The sequence below is a fragment of the Garra rufa genome, chromosome 17, assembly GCF_049309525.1.
Source record: "Garra rufa chromosome 17, GarRuf1.0, whole genome shotgun sequence".
NCBI lineage: Eukaryota > Metazoa > Chordata > Actinopteri > Cypriniformes > Cyprinidae > Garra > Garra rufa.
In genome coordinates, this window is record NC_133377.1 from 43860004 (window position 1) to 43878371 (window position 18368).

The 18368-nt window shown below is 36.9% G+C and overlaps 1 protein-coding gene across 1 annotated transcript; it reads right to left on the bottom strand.

The window, feature by feature from the left end:
- Positions 1-687: 687 nt before the first annotated feature.
- Positions 688-15357, bottom strand: LOC141290069 (uncharacterized). The gene is made up of 8 exons (XM_073822265.1): positions 15201-15357; positions 11985-12158; positions 10134-10307; positions 9125-9298; positions 8260-8433; positions 7749-7922; positions 6202-6369; positions 688-2114 (listed from the first exon to the last, which is right to left on the bottom strand). The coding sequence occupies exons 1-8, from the start codon at positions 15284-15286 to the stop codon at positions 1931-1933; spliced, it is 1308 nt and encodes a 435-aa protein (XP_073678366.1). The 5' UTR covers positions 15287-15357; the 3' UTR covers positions 688-1930.
- Positions 15358-18368: the final 3011 nt, after the last annotated feature.

Below are 18368 nucleotides of genomic sequence, written 5' to 3' on the forward strand. Positions count from 1 at the left end.
AAAGGCTTTAAAATATTACAAGATTTTAAAAATGTGTTGATGACTATGAAGGCAAGTTACTGATTATCAAGAATATGTTTAAGATGTCCTTGACGATAAGTATTGCTAGCTAGCTAACGTTATCCTAAATACGTTATGATAGTGTTTAGCTGTCAGCATTTAAATGTTCAACTATGCAGGTTCTCTCCTGGCATTTAAATTATGTTGTTAAATAATACGAAACTGGATGTTCATTATTTACGATGTTGCAATTATTTTTTGTCTTAGTTTCTTATACAAACTAGGCAGTAGAGGAGTTTCGAGAGTGTCCACCTCTATATAGCACATATAAAATATGCTTCAGCGGAAGTTTCCGAGCTGCTTATCATTATGCGGAAGTTCTAAAGAACGCTTCATACATATGGTCAATTGTAATGTAGAATTATACATTCTTTAAAGCTGCTTTGATTTAATTGATGTTTTGTTTAAGCTTAATGGACTACAGTAAAAAAAAAAAAAAGATTCAATTCTAAATACATTTTACATTGATTCACTTCTGAATAGATCTCTGTTTAGGTCACTAAGCGCAAAATATGTGTGTACATGTGTGATTGTCAGGGAGTTGGTAGATCAGAAACAGGCAGGAGAATCAGAGTAGCGATTCAAAAAAGTACCTTTAATAATAAATTCACTGGAAGACGAGCAAAAACACACTTTACCATAGAAGAGAACTGACCACACTGAAGGAGAACTAAGGACTGAAGTAACAGCCACAAATTAAGGTAATTGAGACAACACAGGCAAAACTAGGTCACCTGGAAAGAAGGCAATAAAGACAGAACTAAAAATAAAATATTCCTCCAGCAAAAAACAGAGATTATTAGCTATTATTGTAGCAGAATGAATCCTCAAATGGTCTTTTAATTAAAAACACTACCATCGGAATCTTAACTTTCCTAATGATCCAGTTGAGATACTTTTAGTCCAATGGAAACAGGATAGCTTCACCCACTCATATTAATGCTAGAAAATAGATCATACTAATTGCAATGAAACAGTTATTTTTTAAGACTGGATTATAGCTGATGTAGATATTTTCCAGCACTTCCACTAGTAATAATTTCAGAACCTTCATACTGCCTGCAGAACACTTGCATTGTATGGACAAAAAAAAAAAAAAAATTGACTTGGACCTTTTTTTCACTTGGAAAGAAAATGTCTACTTTTGTATTCCACAAAAGAAAGTACGTCATAGAGGTGAAAAATAACATCAGGGTAAGTAATTGATAAAATTTACATTTTTGGGTCATCTACGTTTTGAATAAGACCTAATCAATGAGATGATGACATTTCTCTCCGCTGTTTACTTGAAGATGGTTATTTTGTATTTATTTTATTTATAAAGAGCTTTTAACAATACAAGCTGGACTGAAATAATATACATACAAACATTCACAGGATGAGAATAATCTTACAAGGTACTTCTGGAGAAGGGATGTCCTCCTTGGTCAAAAATATCATCAAAAATATCTTAATTTGTGTTCTGAAGACGAACAAAGGTCCTACAGGTTTGGAACAACATGAGAGTGAGTAATAAGAGATTTTCCATTTCTGGGTGAACAAACCCTTTAACTTATAATCACAAAAACCAACCAAAATTAAAAAGAGTTCATTTTACTCAGCTTTTAACATATTATTTTCACTTGTTGATATACCTATCAATGTGATACACTCCTTTTACAAAATCCTTCTGGGTGATCTCCAAAGAAAGTAAACTAATATTTCTTCTTGGGATTTAGTCCTGCTGTATGTTCACACAAACACAAGAACATTTTCTCCTCGTATAAAAAGCTGATTGACATGACGCCTGCGCACTCTTCCATACTGCACTTTAGGCTTGGTTTCAGATTTTTGTGTCACTTTTAATGTAGCCTTGTCTTTCTCAGAGTGTTCAGGTGTCTTCTGGGTATGGTCCAATTTTGCTTCTAACATCCCACAGTAGTTCTGAGAGCAACTTGGATCCTGATTCTCCATTGTTGTAGTCTAAAGTAATCGTTTTCAGCAGTGAGGTGTTTGAACGGATATGTGAAGCCAGATAATGACAGCTTTTATCTGTCAAGTTACAGCACGATAATCTACAAATAGACACAGAAACAATGAATATATTTGTGACATTAGAACTTACGACAAAGCGTATTAAATTCAGAAAAGACAGATATATTACTTATTGGACCAAGAAACAGACAGAATCTATTGGATTACAATTTGCATCATGATGGATGTACCGTTACTTCCTCTACAGCCAAAAATCTGTATGTTATATTAAACAGCAGCTTGTCTTTTGAAAATCATATTTCCCATGTGACAAAAACACTATTCTTCCACCTTAGAAACATTGCCAAGCTACGGAACATGTTACCTGTTTTTGATGCAGAAAAGTTAGTTCAGGCGTTCATCAGCTCTAGACTGGACTATTGTAATGCACTACTAGGCGATTGTCCTGCATCTTCAGTAAACAAGCTAGAGATAGTCCAAAATGCAGCTGCTAGAGTACTTACCAGGTCAAGAAAATGTGATCATATTTACAAGTGTCTCTACACAGGCTACCTATTAAGTTCTGTATCAGTTACAAAATATTGTTACTTACTTATAAGGCCCTAAATGGTTTAGCTCCTGCGTAACTAGTCTCCTACCATACTACAATCTCCTACACACTACCATCATGATCAAGGCCACAAAACTCTGGACTTTTGGCAGTACCTAGAATAGCAAAGTCCACTAAAGTAGGAAGTACTTTTTTTTTTGCATTTGGCTCCCAAACGCTGGAATAGCCTCCCTAATAACATTTGGGTTTAGACACACTCTCTCTGTTTAAATCTAGATTAAATATATCTCTTTACCCAAGAATTCAAATAATGCATCTCATAATCTTGTATTTTGAATATATCTGATTTTTGTCTTGGGTTGAAAAAAATCTTTTTTGTTTGGTTGGAACAACAGTTACACTGATTCTTTCTCCATCTGTATCTACCACGGGATTGACATCCCTAGGAATTACAGAAACTTAAGTCTGGAATAAACCCTTATGAAGATCTAAGATGATTGAATAGAATTAAATCTGCATGAGGTGCAATTCACTGCTAACTGCAATTCACGAGTTCGCCCTTACATCTAATCTGCTTGAGCATGTAGAAAGCATATTTTGGCATGCTGTCCTGGGGGAGTGCTCCGGGCCCGGAATACAGGCCGAACCCAGAGAACTCCCCCTATCCCTAGTATGAGTTAAAAACAGATTAGATGTGGGGAATTGGGGTGGAGGAGGGATGCCAAAAAACTATCGCAGGACAGAGGTAAGATGGTGGTCTGTTTATATACGTGTTGTGCTGGTTAGGACGATTGGCTAAACGAATTACACCTGTGCCGAATTGGTTGATTATCTGATCGTGCTCCTCCCGAACCTTGTTAATAAAACATCATTTAATGTTCAAATCAATTCAAGTTAAAGATTATCAGTAAAACAAATGTTTGCTTTCCCAATCTTTATTTAAATAATTAAATAACTTTTCTGCTTTTAATTCCTTTTTTGTTGTTTTGGTCCTGTTATGTCTCTGGTAACTTGACTGTAAGCCTGTTCCCGGAAAAAGTGGAAATGAGATGCTGCATTTCAATAATGCATATGAGAACATTCTTTATTTGACCGGTTGTGAAGCATGTGTGTCAAACACAGCAAGAATTGGTGCTTCTCAAATGGTTTGGCTCAATGGTCATTAAGCTGAAACCCACTATATATATAGTGAGTTACATTACTTCCAGTTCTCTGATACATTACTTATCAGTGAACTGGGGTTACACAAGTCATGGTTTTGCCCCTGCCCCTTTTAGGTTAGGACGTCAAAGTGCTCTTTCTGTCCGATCTAGGTACCCCTGCCCTTCCACCCCCATCTGTGATTTCGCCCCTGCTCCTCTGGATGTCTGTGCATGTCACTGGTTGTTGTGTTAAGTTGTGAACACTTGGAAACCCATTTCGTATTGTTCTTTTGAGCATTCAGGCCAGTTCAGAACCATGATCTGCTCACACTGGAATCTGACATAGGTATCTTAACTGCTGAAGGAAGTATGTCAGGGCCAAAATAGAACCTTTATTTTGAGGCAATTGATGTACCGATCGAGAAGATGACCTCTAAGACTGTGCACCTGCTCCCCAGTCGCTATGAGGCTCTTGCCACAGAGGAACCAGGGCTGGGTGGCTGAGAGCACAGACACCTGAGCACAGCTGGAAGAAACTTGTTAAAAGCTTCTGCATGTCTTTTAGCCTCCCAGAACCTGCTGATAACAGGATTTACAGAGTCACCAAAAAAGCCAGAAGGTAACATGGGTGCATTAAGGAGGGACACCTTGTCCCTATTCTTGATGCCCGTGAGGTTGAGCCACATAGAAACCATATAATGGCTGCCTGCTTGGTAAGGCAAGGAGATAAATCCGTGGCTTGGTGTAGCTCTGAAAATGCCTCCTCACTAATGCTCCCACCTGTGCTCAGGTCCTTCAGCAGGTCAGCCTGGTACACCTGCAAACAGTGACACAGTAAATGCGCACACACACAAAGCGGTCTCTGAAGAAAGGTAACCTGAAGGTATGTCCATTTCATGTCTATTTATAACCCCTCAGGTGGACGTAATCCAATGATGTAACCCATGAAGGTTATTTAAGACAAGTCTTGGAGTTTGGCACAGGTGCTTCACAACTGGTCAAACAAAAAATTTTCTCATATGCATTATTGAAATGCAGCATTGAATAGCTTTTAAGACTGAACATAATTACATTCAGAGTTGGATTTTCATACCTCATTCAGGGGTGCAAATATTTGGGTAGATAGCAAATCAGTTTGATTCACGATTTCTAATGCAATTCAGGATTGATTTTTGTTAATTCGGAACAATTCTATTGTGTGGTATTTTAAGTACATAGTAAGGGTGAGTGATATGACCAAAATCTTAATTTGCAATATGAGAAATTTCAAAGTTGAATAATATATAGTATGACAGAGTTTTATTTTGTTTTTTGCTGAAAATAAAGTTGCTATGGTAATGTTTTACCATGCCGATTACAGCAATATTAGTGTTATAAAGTTAAAGTAAAGAAGTACTTTAAATTATAAATACCCATAATTACCTTACCTTAATAATTATACATAATTGTGTTTTAGTGTCACACTGGTAGCTGGACCTGATGTCATATTGACACATTAATACAAAATAACTCACATTTAAAACATTTCATTATAAAACACTGTTTTATAACATTTGTTTGCTTAATTACTACTATACAGTAGCTAGTAATTTAGTTCAGTTTGGTTTAGTTTACAGTATTATTAATCCTCTGGCTGCTACAGTTTTAAAGCTTAACTAAGTAAACAAAGACAAAACTATAGTAGCCTATTTACAGGTGAAACTGACCTACTCAACGTCCTAAAAAGGCCAGTAGTTTTGCCTCTGGTATACTCCATTCTCAAATCACTTGCACTGATTAACATTACTCTTAAAGAAACTGTTGGACAGAGACATGGTGCACGCATGCTAAATCGCATTGCCAGTACAAACTAACCGATTCATGATTAACAGATTTCTTATCTCATTTCTAAAGTAATGGGCATGTTTTGAAAATGTAAGCAGTAGAAAGTACAGATATTTGTGTAAAAATGTAAGGAGTGAAAGTAAAAGGTAGTTTTTTTTTGTTTGTTTTTTTGGTGAAGTGAAGGACTGATACCAGAAAAACATACTTAAGTACAGTAATAAAGCAATTGCACTCCTTTACTTCCCGTCTCTGATTTTGGTTTATCTTTAATCCAGCAAACACGAGGAGTGACTGTGTTTGCCATATTTTTTTTTTCTTATTATTCTGAAGAATTTGTAAATTTGTAACTGATGCCATTATTCATGCCTTTCCGAAAAAGATGTTTAGCTTCTGGCACATCCCTATGGTGGAGTTTTCTCATCTTCACTTCCTACATTGCTCAGAAAATGTGACAATGAGACTTATTTGATTTTTACCATTTATATTAGATTTTTACATTTTTCACAAACAAGTGAAAACCCATGTTTCAAGTTCAGTTTATGTGCATCAGCAGGATCTGTAATCAGTGCACTGGGAGAGTGAGAGAGAAAAAGAGTGAATCATTATACCATGTGTATCAAATCAACACACAAAAACATCTGAATCTCAAACCTCAGTTTAGTCAGCTGAGAGCCCTTCAGTCCATCACAGAGAAGCTTCACTCCTGAGTCCCGCACATCATTTCCATCTATGTCCAGCTCTATCAGGCGAGAGTTTGATGATTGTAGAACTGATGCCACAATTTTACAGCACTGAGCAGTGAGATTACAATGTGCCAAACTAAAGAAAATAAAAAATGGATAATTACACATCCATTTTTTTATAAACTGATAAAAGTTGAATCTCTCATGTCATAAAATAAATTTAGCTGAAAGAAGAATATGATTTTGACCAGTTGATCTGTACATCCATATTTAATGTGAACTTTGGAGTATTCATATGTATTTTACATAAAGTGTAGTTCTACCAAACATACATTTACTTATGTTTGAATAGACACTGACATGTAATATAACATATTGTCCACATCTAAATGTACAATTATTCCAAATCTAAATCATAATTCATTTACATATGAGTTACTTTACAGAGTTACATATGAATCCTTATTAATACTGATATTGTGGCATTTGTCATTTTGATTATATTGTATTAATTTCAGTCATACCAGTGGCATTATTTTTGGATTACATTTATTAAATTCAAATAGTCATTTATTTAATATGAAATTATTATGTTTTGTTCTGTTCTGTGTGATTTTTGCAGTCCCCTTGTTTCTCAAGATTACATTATGTTGAAGGTGCAATAGGTGACTGTCTTCAGAAACTTTTTTTATGCTGGTTGAAAGCCTTTTCCCATCCTGATAGCGATAATTAAGTTAAATGGTCTAAATGTATTTATATGTATTTATATATTCTGTGGAAGGCATAGGACCAAGAAATGCTCAGAATGAGCATTTTGATTGACATTCCTACCTGCCTGCCATCATATGTATTTGCACACCTGTGTACGCTCTTTGCACAGATGGCATACGTCATTAGCGTGTTCATGTACTTTGTGCAGACATAGTGAGAGTGGCAGGCAAACATCAACAACAATTAGCATTTTCCAAGATCTCCTGTTGCATTAAATATATATTTTTAAACCTTTAAATATGTTCAAAATGTACATTTCAGCACCAGTCAAAACATACAAAAAAGTATGTTTTGTGCATGTAAATATTACATACTAGTTTGCATATAAACATTGACACCAGGCTGTTATTAACCAGATACTTGGTACTAGTTACCAGATAGTGCTTCAGTCTGTCACACTATTGCAGAGACTGTCTAATAGTATCAGTGAAAACACAAAGCAATATGCACACATAGATGTCCAGCTCTTGATATACAATCACTGATAAACATCTTTGCTTTTAATAAGGAAAAATATACTTATAAAAACAAAATGTAAAAAACTATACAAGGGCAGATTTTTATCCCGGAACCTTTGACACGTTAGGCAAAGAATTTTCTTTTTTTTAATGTTATTGTACCCCCACCCCCACACACACTATTGTCCAACCCACTTTCTTAAACAAAGTTACTGATTTTGACTATATATTTAATATGTTTAGTATATTATTTATTGTATCAATATACTGGAAATGGACCTCAAACCTTAGTTTCTCCAGCTGACAGTTTGGGCTCTTCAGTCCATCAGAGAGCAGCTTCACTCCTGAATCCCATATGTCATTGTAACTCATGTCCAGGTCTATCAGACGGCAGTTTGATGATTGTAGAGCTGATGCCACAAACTTACAGCATTGACCAGTGAGATTACAGCATGACAAACTGAAGAAGAAAATAATAATAAAAATGGATAATTAGACATGCATTTATTATAAACTGATTAAAATTGAATCTCTGTCATTCATAACATAAAAGTGTACAGCCATTTACCAGATACTGAGGATCATAAGTAAATAGAAATGTATCTCCTGAAGGAATCAAGTGTGTATGGGTAAGTTTTTGTTTAAGGGTCCTGTGTAAATTTAATATTGCAGTTTACACTCTGCACATTTTTTATGCAACAATATTCTTCTTTCCTATGACTCATTTTGAGTATATATTTAATATATGTAATAGGTTCTTTAATGTATCAACATAATGAAAAAAAATATTCTCCAACCTAAGTTTGTTCAGCTGACAGTTTGAGCTCTTCAGTCCATCAGAGAGTAGCTTCACTCCCGAATCCTGTAGGTTATTGCGACTCATGTCCATCTCTAACAGACGAGAGTCTGATGATTGTAGAACTGATGCCACAAACTCACAGCACTGGCCAGTGAGTTTACAGTATGACAATCTGAAGAGAAAAAAGGGATGACTACACACCCATAAAGTGATTAATTGACTTCACAGCTTCATCAGAGTTTTAGATGAATAACAGTGTACAGTAGACATTGCAGATTATATTTTATTATACTAACAGTCACCTTTTACACTTTCATGACTGTTGACATTTTAAAGAAAGTCAGGATATCATTTTCTCATATTATTTAACATATTCTTCAACCTAAAATATATATTACCTGACAAGCATACATTAAATGTCCATAATCTTCTATTGGACTCTTGTTTTCACTTGGTCATAAATATTACACTAGGATATGAACATAGATCACACACTCTAACAATAATGTTTACCACTATTGTTTACATTTATCAACAATCAGAACACAAGGAGAAATAAACTAATACTTATTCACAGACGTCATAGCACAAACCCTTATGCAAGGGACATTTTATTTTTATATTTGTTTTATACTTTTTACTTTAAATTGTTTTATTCCTATTTCTTTTTTGGTCTTGTCATGTGAGGTTTAGTACATTTGTAATTAAAGCAGTTAAATTAGATGTTGCTCAGATTAGCCTCTAATTTTGGTTTCAACATTAAAGCTCATAAAAAGATAAATTATACTGAGTAATCTGTTTGATTTAGATAATCATACCTTATTCCTATCAAATTAACATAAAAATACATCTGATTTTCAAACCTCAGTCTGTTCAGTTGACAGTTTGGGCTCTTCAGTCCATCACAAAGCTGCTTCAATCCTGAATCTTGCAGGTCATTTTTACTCATGTCCAGATCTATCAGATGGGAGTTTGATGATTGTAGAACTGATGCCACAAACTCACAACACTGATCAGTGAGTTTACAGCCTACCAAACTGAATCACATAAAAACAAGTTTACACGTACATTTATGGTTTAAATGGTCACAGAGCTTTATCTGAGGTTAAGAACAATAGCATTATAGACATTTTAACTCTTAATAGATTAAATAAAATCAGGATGCCCTGTTCTCATTTCTCATGCTATTTAGAATATTCTGTAGCATATAAATGTAGCTTTTAGCTGACAAGCATATGGGAAAATAGAGGCAGTATATTAATGCTAATTCTACACTAACATTTCGGTTTCATTTACAGATATATAATATGTTTATGTAAATTTTTCACCAATCAGAAAATTAGAAATAAAATTAAGCATATAACAGTACTGGCAGATCATGTGAGGCAAGCTTGAATTGGCTGACTCTCAGCTGATCACATCTACATATAGAAATACAACACCTATCACAGCATTCCTATATAGGCTCTGTTTAATACACTGTAAAATCAAATAGTATTACTTACTATAAAAAAATATTAGTATGTTCAATTGATTTTAATCAAAATGACAACTGCCCATAGCTGCCCATAACTGCACATTGCAAATCATACTGGCTAAGGAGGATTCAGCGTTACGTTTGCAGAGGACCTACTTCGGTCAAATCAAGATAAAAGCTTTTAATTTAAGTCTCATTTTCAGATTTTTGGCTTGCTAGTTCTATAATGGTTAGTTAGATTTTATGCACTTTTCTTTAACTGAGCCATATGATGTGTCAGATTTTTTCCCATTTGCATACACTTTTCCATTTGCATGCTCATATTTATTCAGTAAATAATAATCATACCTTATGTCTATCAAATTAGCATATAAAAACACATCTGATTCTCAAACCTCATTATCTTCAGCTGACAATTTGGGCTCTTCAGTTCATCGGAGATCAGCTTCAATCCTGAATCCCACAGGTCATTTTTACTCATGTCCAGCTCTATCAGACGGGTGTTTGGTAATTGTAGAAATGATGCCACAAACTCACAGCACTGGCCAGTGAGTTTACAGCCTGCCAACCTGAATTACATAAAAACAAGTTAACACATACATCTATTGTAGAAATTATCTCAGCTTTATCTGGGGTTGAGAACAATAATATAATTGTTCATACAGTTTGTCTTATTTAACTGTATACTAACAAGTCACATTTTTGCTAATATATACAATTTCCCATTTAATGTAGTTTGCAAGTTAAAAATTGATCAGATTAGGGCCACCTGGTTAATCAAAAATCATAGGCCCGGTTTCATAGACAGGGCTTAGTCTAAGGCAGGATTAGGCCATAGTTAATTTAAGACATTTAAGTATTTTTTATGAATGTGCCTTAATAAAAAACATTATTGTTGTGCATTTTGAGACAAAACAAAGGCACTGATCTTTTTTAAGACAAGTCAGTGCAAGTTTTTCTCTGCTGAAACAGCTCAGGTTTACATTTTAGTCTAGGACTTGGGTTAAGCCATTTCTGGGAAACACAGGGTAAGTGTAGCAACTACCTTCCTATATAGCTCTATAAACAAATATATACAGGGCTGTTTATTCTATAGTTACTGGAGCATTTTTTATTTGTCTGAAGTGAAGTTGAAGTGTTTTTGCATTGGAATTACAGTCAAATCTGTTTAAGACCTACCTGTGAAATATTTGCTATTTCTGATTACCCAGTGACTACTAAGCACTAAAGCCAGAGCAGCTGGAGTCCAGAAAAGACTGGAGGACAACCAGGAAAGACTGGATGGTGCATCTCTACATGAGAGACACCCAAAAATCAGCAGTAGAAGACAAATACAGGGTGAAAGACGGGCCTACCCAGACAGATCACACCTAAATGACAGGAAGAGACAAGGACAATGAGAAGAGCCTACGAACATGTGAGTGTGGGTGGGAAAATGTGACCACAATAAGAAGCCTCCAAATCCACCAGGGGAAAATGAAGTATGGTGAATGCTAGATGCTGATCCACTATTCTGCAGCAACCTTGGTTGGCTACAGCAGGAGGGACCAATAGCCAGGGTAAAAACCAGAGTGCAGTTGGACCCATTGATGCTGGGAGAAGCCAGGGAGAGGAGAAGGAAGGCCCTGTGGAGGAGGAAAGCCTGCACGGCGGCCACCGAAAAGACTCATCAAATTCCCTGAAAGGACAGAGCCAACAAGCACAATGGAGAAGGCACCATCTAGGAGGAGCATGATCAAGTGGCCAAATTTCCAGAAAGCGCTGGTGATCATAGATGTGATTCAGAGTATTTATCTTTATTTTTGCGATAAAGTGAGACTGTTTGAAGATGAGGAGATGAGATAAACAGACATAAAACCACCATTGTAGCCGCTGAGTCAGAATGCTTGGTGTCATCTTGGTTGATATTCTCAACATTTAGCATGCTTCATACCATATGAGAAACCAGTGAATTTTCTTTTTTTAATTTGACATATTTTGGACTAAAATGACAGCACAACATCAGCGGGTTAATGACTAGAAAGGATAGAAATTAAGATTTACCACTGGACTACTTTATGTTTTCTAATTCATGTGAGGTTTAACACATTTGTAACTGATGAAGTAATATTAGGAGAAGGTTCTCAGATTAGACAATTCTGATTCTATCTTAAATTTCAAAACTGATAGGTGATAAGATAATTACCTCTTTGAATATGTGTTTAATCATGCCATATTAAATCAACAAATATCATCAAAACTCAAACCTCAGTATCTCCAGCTGATGGTTTGGGCTTCTCAGTCCAACAGAGAGCCGCATCACTCCTGAATCCCACAGGTCATTGTCACTCATGTCCAGCTCTTTCAGACAGGAGTTTGATGATTGTAGAAATGATGCCACCAATTCACAGCACTGACCAGTGAGTTTACAGCCTGCCAATCTGAATAGAATAAAACTTAACTGAACAATTACACATGCATTTTTTTATTTATCACTGTAACGAATTGCTGTAAAAATTACAGCAATATTTTACAGCAGCGGGTTGTATTTCTTATAATACTGCCAATACAGCATATTGCTGTAAACCGCAATGCATTCTGGTAAATTTCAAATCTAAAGAGGCGGGATTATCTTCAACGGTCGACATTTGGGAGCAGCAAGAAGAATGGTTCACAACTGTGGTAAGTGTCTTATTTCTGTTTTATTTTTCATATTTCGTAACTGTATTCGTATATAAAGGTGTCAAACATTCGCGGTAACCGCAGATTAATGAATCCTCCGTCCGCGGAGCGCAAGAGAGACTTGTTGCGGGGATTCGGCAGTACAGTCACGGAAGGATTTTACACATTCTCCGGCCTTATATCGGCTATAGGCGTAACATCTCTGGGTTCCTACGTTAAGAATTACAAGCTTAATTGGCAAAAGATGTGATTCACGGCGACGTCGTGCTGATCAGCTCACTTTCTCGTGATTATTTTATGATGTACAACAAATTTGCACAGGCAGCCATCTGTTAACACGGGCACCGAAATAAAACGCGTATTTAGGGCTCGCGATTCGCTGTCAGCCGCTCACGGAGGATGTGTGTGTCACGTAAACTCTGAACGGTGCTGTTAAAGCGGTTAACGTAAGCAGTGAGATGTACTAGGACCTTTGATAACTTGCTTATTCGCTTATTGTTTGAATGTAACGTTAATGCTTTCTGATAACTTTGATTTGAAGAATGAGTTAATCCAGCCTATCTTCCTGTCTGGCCTGTTCACAGCATATTACATATTCTGGACTAACGTTATCAAGAGGAGACAGACAGAGTTTTGGAGTTCATTCAGAGGTAATATTTGCATTCTAACAATCTGAGTACCTGCATTTTACATGTAGATATGATAGAATATGTTTCTCAAGTCAAGAGGATAATTCAGATGTACAAAAGCTAAAACTAATGTGAATGACATATTGTCTGCTTCCTGACTGTTTTGTAGATATTTATCCTGAGAGAGAAACAAAGAAGTTGAAAGGCAAAGACCCTTCTAAAACGACAGGGTACAGAAGAAACCAGTTAAAGTGAGCCCAAGTTACCAGTCTTCTTTGCAATGCGAAGGACTTTCAGCAGAATTACTGACATGTAAGTACACATACTCCAAGATCTTTTCCCTTTTATTATGTTCCATTATCCTTTATCTACACTAGCGTTCAAAAGTTTGTGATCAGTAGGTTTTATGTTTTGAAATAAGTATCTTCTGCTCATCAAGGCTGCATTTAATTGATCAAAAATACAGAAAAAAACTCTAATGTTGTGAAATATTATTAAAATGTTTTATCCATTTTAATATCCTTAAAAATGTAATTTATTTCTGCATTTTCAGCATCAATACTCTAGTCTTCTAATTACTCCAGTGTCACATGATCCTTTGTATATGCTGATTTATTATCAATGTTAGAAGCAATTGTGCTGTTTAATATTTTTAATAACCTGTGATACTTTTTTCAGGATTCTTTCATGGATTTTATTTTTTACTTATATCCAACAAGTATGTTACATTGAAATTGATTGTAAAGATTTATATTTTTAGATAAAGTTTATCTCTTAAATAACTGCTGTTCTTTGAAACTTATTCATCAAATAATCCTGAAAAAGTATCACAGGCTCCAAAACATACACTGACAACATTGACAATAACATTGACAATAAATCAGGATATTGATAATAAATGAGAATGATCTCTGAAAGATCATTTAACACTGGCGTAATGATGCTGAACATTTAGCTTTGCATCTCAGAAATACATTATATTTGAAAGTATAGTAAAATATAAAAATTGTAATAACTTGTAAAAATTGTAATAATTTTTCACAATTTTAGTGTTTTACTGTTTAATATCATTCTGATCTAACTGTAACAATCATCACTCTCTCTGCTTTTGACTGTATCTGTCATCCCTCTGTCTTTGTCTGACTGTATCATTGTTTTGTAAAATATCTAATGTATTGCCCTTTTTGTTCTTTTCTATATTTTTTAGCCACTCTTTGCATCCTGGGATGGGGCAGCATCTGGAGCTGAACTGTTCTCCTTTTTCGATCAGAAGTTTTGTTGGACTCACTTGAGGCCTTGTTGTTTGGCCATGTTGGACTGTTCATGAAGTTGTGAAAATTCATCACTGTCTTTGTGGTATTTATAACCATTTAATTATGACCATGTTGGTTAACTTTATGTTGGTTAAACTTTGGCTAAATATTGGTTAACCTTAAAATTTAGCAGGTTAATACGTTTCAAGTAAATATTTTCATGCCCAATTTATTTTGGAATTCAGAATAATACTAAATACACTGTTCTATGACATTTCTTTCATGCAAATTTGAGAGTTATTAAATAAGAGAGTTGTTAAATAAAATTGGACCCGTTTATCAAGATTAAGATGTGTCAAATTATTATTATTTTTGTTTTTATTAAATAATAGGTGCACTGAGTTTCATACTATACAACACTTTATGCAGTTAATATTATTTAAAGCTTATGCAGTTAATAAATAGTTTAAATTGCTAGTCATTATTATTCAGCAATGTGGAAAATAATTACTGCAAATAAAGAATACACAAATTAAAAGTAAAAAGTAAAAAAAAAGTAGTACAATACTTTTACAGTGAAATGCAACATTAAAATATACTATAACTTCTTCCAATACACAACACAGAGACATGAGCAATTTGTCTAAGAAAGCTTGATATGTATACTTCTAAACTAAGTACTAGTAGTTTTATCGAAAACAAATATTCTGTGATAAAGTAATTCATATGTAACCAATGCAATGACCAGTCTATCAGTATGTAACTAATTAATTGCCACATCATGTAACTAATTAGATTAAATATTGTAATCGCTTACCAGCCCTAATATATTTTTATGAGATTAAAATCCTTCAATATGTGTTTAATCATACCATACATATATTGAATCAACAAATATAAATGCATCTAAATCTCAAACCTCAGTTTGTTCAGCTGACAGTTTGGGCTCGTCAGTCCATCAGAGAGCAGCTTTAATCCTGAATCCCATAGCTTATTGCGACTCATGTCCAGCTCTATCAGATGACAATTTGATGATCGTAGCGCTGATGCCACAAACTCACAGCACTGACCAGTGAGATTACAGCCTGCCAAACTAAACAACATTAAGACATACATTAACATTGTATTTAATTTGCACATTATTTGTAAATCACCAACAGAAATGTCCACACTATTACAACCACAAACCAAATACATCCAAACATTCACATTTAGTTATTTAGCAGAAGCTTTTATCCAAAGCGACTTACAAATAAGGATCATGGAATCAATCAAAATCAAACACAAACAATCAACAGCAGACCAGGAACTAAGCAACACACCATGTAACATGGGAGACAACGGGGTGAGGATCCAAATGCAGTTTTATTAATTCCATTAATCAGGGTCATACAGTCCAGGTTGATAAACAGCATACAGGGCAATGGAGACACAACAAAATCATAATCAGAGTTAAAGCAAAAGGGTCAAGGCAGGTAGCGGGCAAAACAGAGTAAATCCACAAAACAAGCGAGGGTCAAAAGGCAGGCAGCAGACAATCAAAAACCAGAAACAGACAGATCGGCAACAGGTAAACAGAAAGGGAATAAATGTTCGGAAATGTTAGCCACGGCAAAACAAGACTTTGCAGTGTGTGTGTGTATACAGGAAGTTTAAAGAGTCTGTGAACAGGAAGTGATTGGCCATATGATCTGTGACATGTGAGGGATTATGGGAAATAAGGTGTGGTGCAAGAGTCTGTGTGATGTGAAATGTTCAAGGAGTGGCAGAGCGCTCTCTGATGGTGCCGATTTGTGACAGAGGCCCCCCAAAGAGCAGATTCCAGATGCTCTAATTGCGGAAGTGTCCTGGGGGGTGGTGGAGCGGAGGTGGAACAGGGGGAGGGATGGAGGGCCAGGTCTATATGGGACCTATGGACTGAGGTTGGACCAGCAGAGCCGGCAGGACAGGGAGAGCTGAGAACCCCTACAGCAGGGCAAACAGAAGTGAAGACCCCCACTGCAGAGACGAAGACCAGCAGAGCCAGGAAGAAGTCCTTGGCTTTGAAGGAACAGCTGTGACTTGACTAGACATTAAAGGAGCAGCTGTGACTTAACTTGGCTCTGAGGAAATAGCTGTGACTTGACCTGGCTTTGAAGGAGCAGCTGGGACTCGATTTGACTTGACTTTGCTGGAACAGCAGTGGCTTGACTTTGCTAAAGTAGCTTCAACTTGACCTGGCTTTTCTGTGTCTTGACTTCACTTACGGTGTAAAACTGTGTCTCGTCTTGGTTCAGGAAGTGCTGTTATGTCTAGGCTTGACTCAGGATGTGAAGCTGTGTATTGATTTGACTCATGAAGTGCTGCTGTGTCTTGACTCAGGATGTGCTGCTGTGACGTGAATTGACTTCGCAGGAACAGCAGTGGTAAGGTGACTTGACTTTGAAACCATATCTGGAAGGGCGGCCATGATAGGTGCGGACTCAAGAGCAGAAGGCATGACATGAATAGGTTGTGGCTTTGCTGAGGTGATGTGATGTGAGTAATTGCTTTAGTCAAGTCAAGTCACCTTTATTTATATAGCGCCTTTTACAATACAGATTGTGTCAAAGCAACTGCACAGTATTTAAACAGCACAATAGTGTGTAAGTAACGCATTATTGTAACAATCAATTTTCAGTTAAAAGCAGTTCATCAATGAATTCAGTGATATCATCGTCAGTTCAGTTCAAATAGTGTACGATATCGCTGGAAAGTGTCCCCAACTAAGCAAGCCAGAGGCGACAGCGGCAAGGAACCAAAACTCCACAGGTGACAGAAATGGAGAAAAAAACCTTGGGAGAAACCAGGCTCAGTCGGGGGACCAGTTCTCCTCTGGCCAGACCAAACAACAGTTTGTACCAATGCCAGCGCCCGCTTTAGCGGGCGCTGGCTTGACAGTCATGGCGTGATCTGGTCCTGGAGTGGCAGACTTGATGTGGACTGGCATAGGGACCGTGGTTTGATGTGACTCTGGTGTGGTGGCCATTTTGAAGACAGACTCTGGCGTGGCAGCCATCTTATGCAGTGACTCTGTGCTGGCAACCATCTTGTGCAGTGGCTCTGGGGTGGCAGCCATCTTGTGCAGTGGCTCTGGGCTGGCAGCCATCTTGTACAGTGACTCTGTGTTGGCGGCCATCTTGAGCAGTGGCTCTGGGCTGGCAGCCATCTTGTACAGTGACTCTGTGTTGGCGGCCATCTTGAGCAGTGGCTCTGGGGTGGCAGCCATCTTGTACAGTGACTCTGGGCTGGCAGCCATCTTGTACAGTGACTCTGTGTTGGCGGCCATCTTGAGCAGTGGCTCTGGGGTGGCAGCCATCTTGTGCAGTGGCTCTGGGCTGGCGGCCATCTTGTACAGTGACTCTGTGTTGGCGGCCATCTTGAGCAGTGGCTCTGGGGTGGCAGCCATCTTGTGCAGTGGCTCTGGGCTGGCAGCCATCTTGTACAGTGACTCTGTGTTGGCGGCCATCTTGAGCAGTGGCTCTAGACTGGAAGTTACTGTGGGAAAATCACAGTCCTCCTCTGCAAATCCCACAGTAAATGGAGAGCCACGTAACAGCAGAGCAATTATTCAAAAATCATAGAGACCAGTCTTCGACACTACAACTCATCATGCTCCCTAAGGTTGCAAAACTCTGGACTTTTGGTAGTACCTAGAATAGCAAAGTCCATTAAAGGAGGGAGAGAGAGACTGGCTAAACCGACCGTCTGCTAGCCGCCTCACGTCACAGAAAACAGTTAATTCTCAGCACATAGAGACCCTTTCACCTAGATATCACACTGTAGAGACTGTGTCTGTTCCCTGAGCCAGAAAGTACAAAAAAACTTTTAAACTAATTTCTAAGTAACAATTTAATTTGTTAATTTAAAAATGTGTGTTGCTAGGACAAGGTGTTGCTACAATTTATAGCAATATTTTCAGTGTTTCTCAGAGAACAAGCTTCAGTATGACTCATTTGTCTTGTCAAGTCACCTTTATTTATGTAGCGTTTTTAACAATACAGATTGTGTCAAAGCAACTTCACAGTATTTAAACAGGACAATAGTGTGTGAGTAATGCATTATTGTA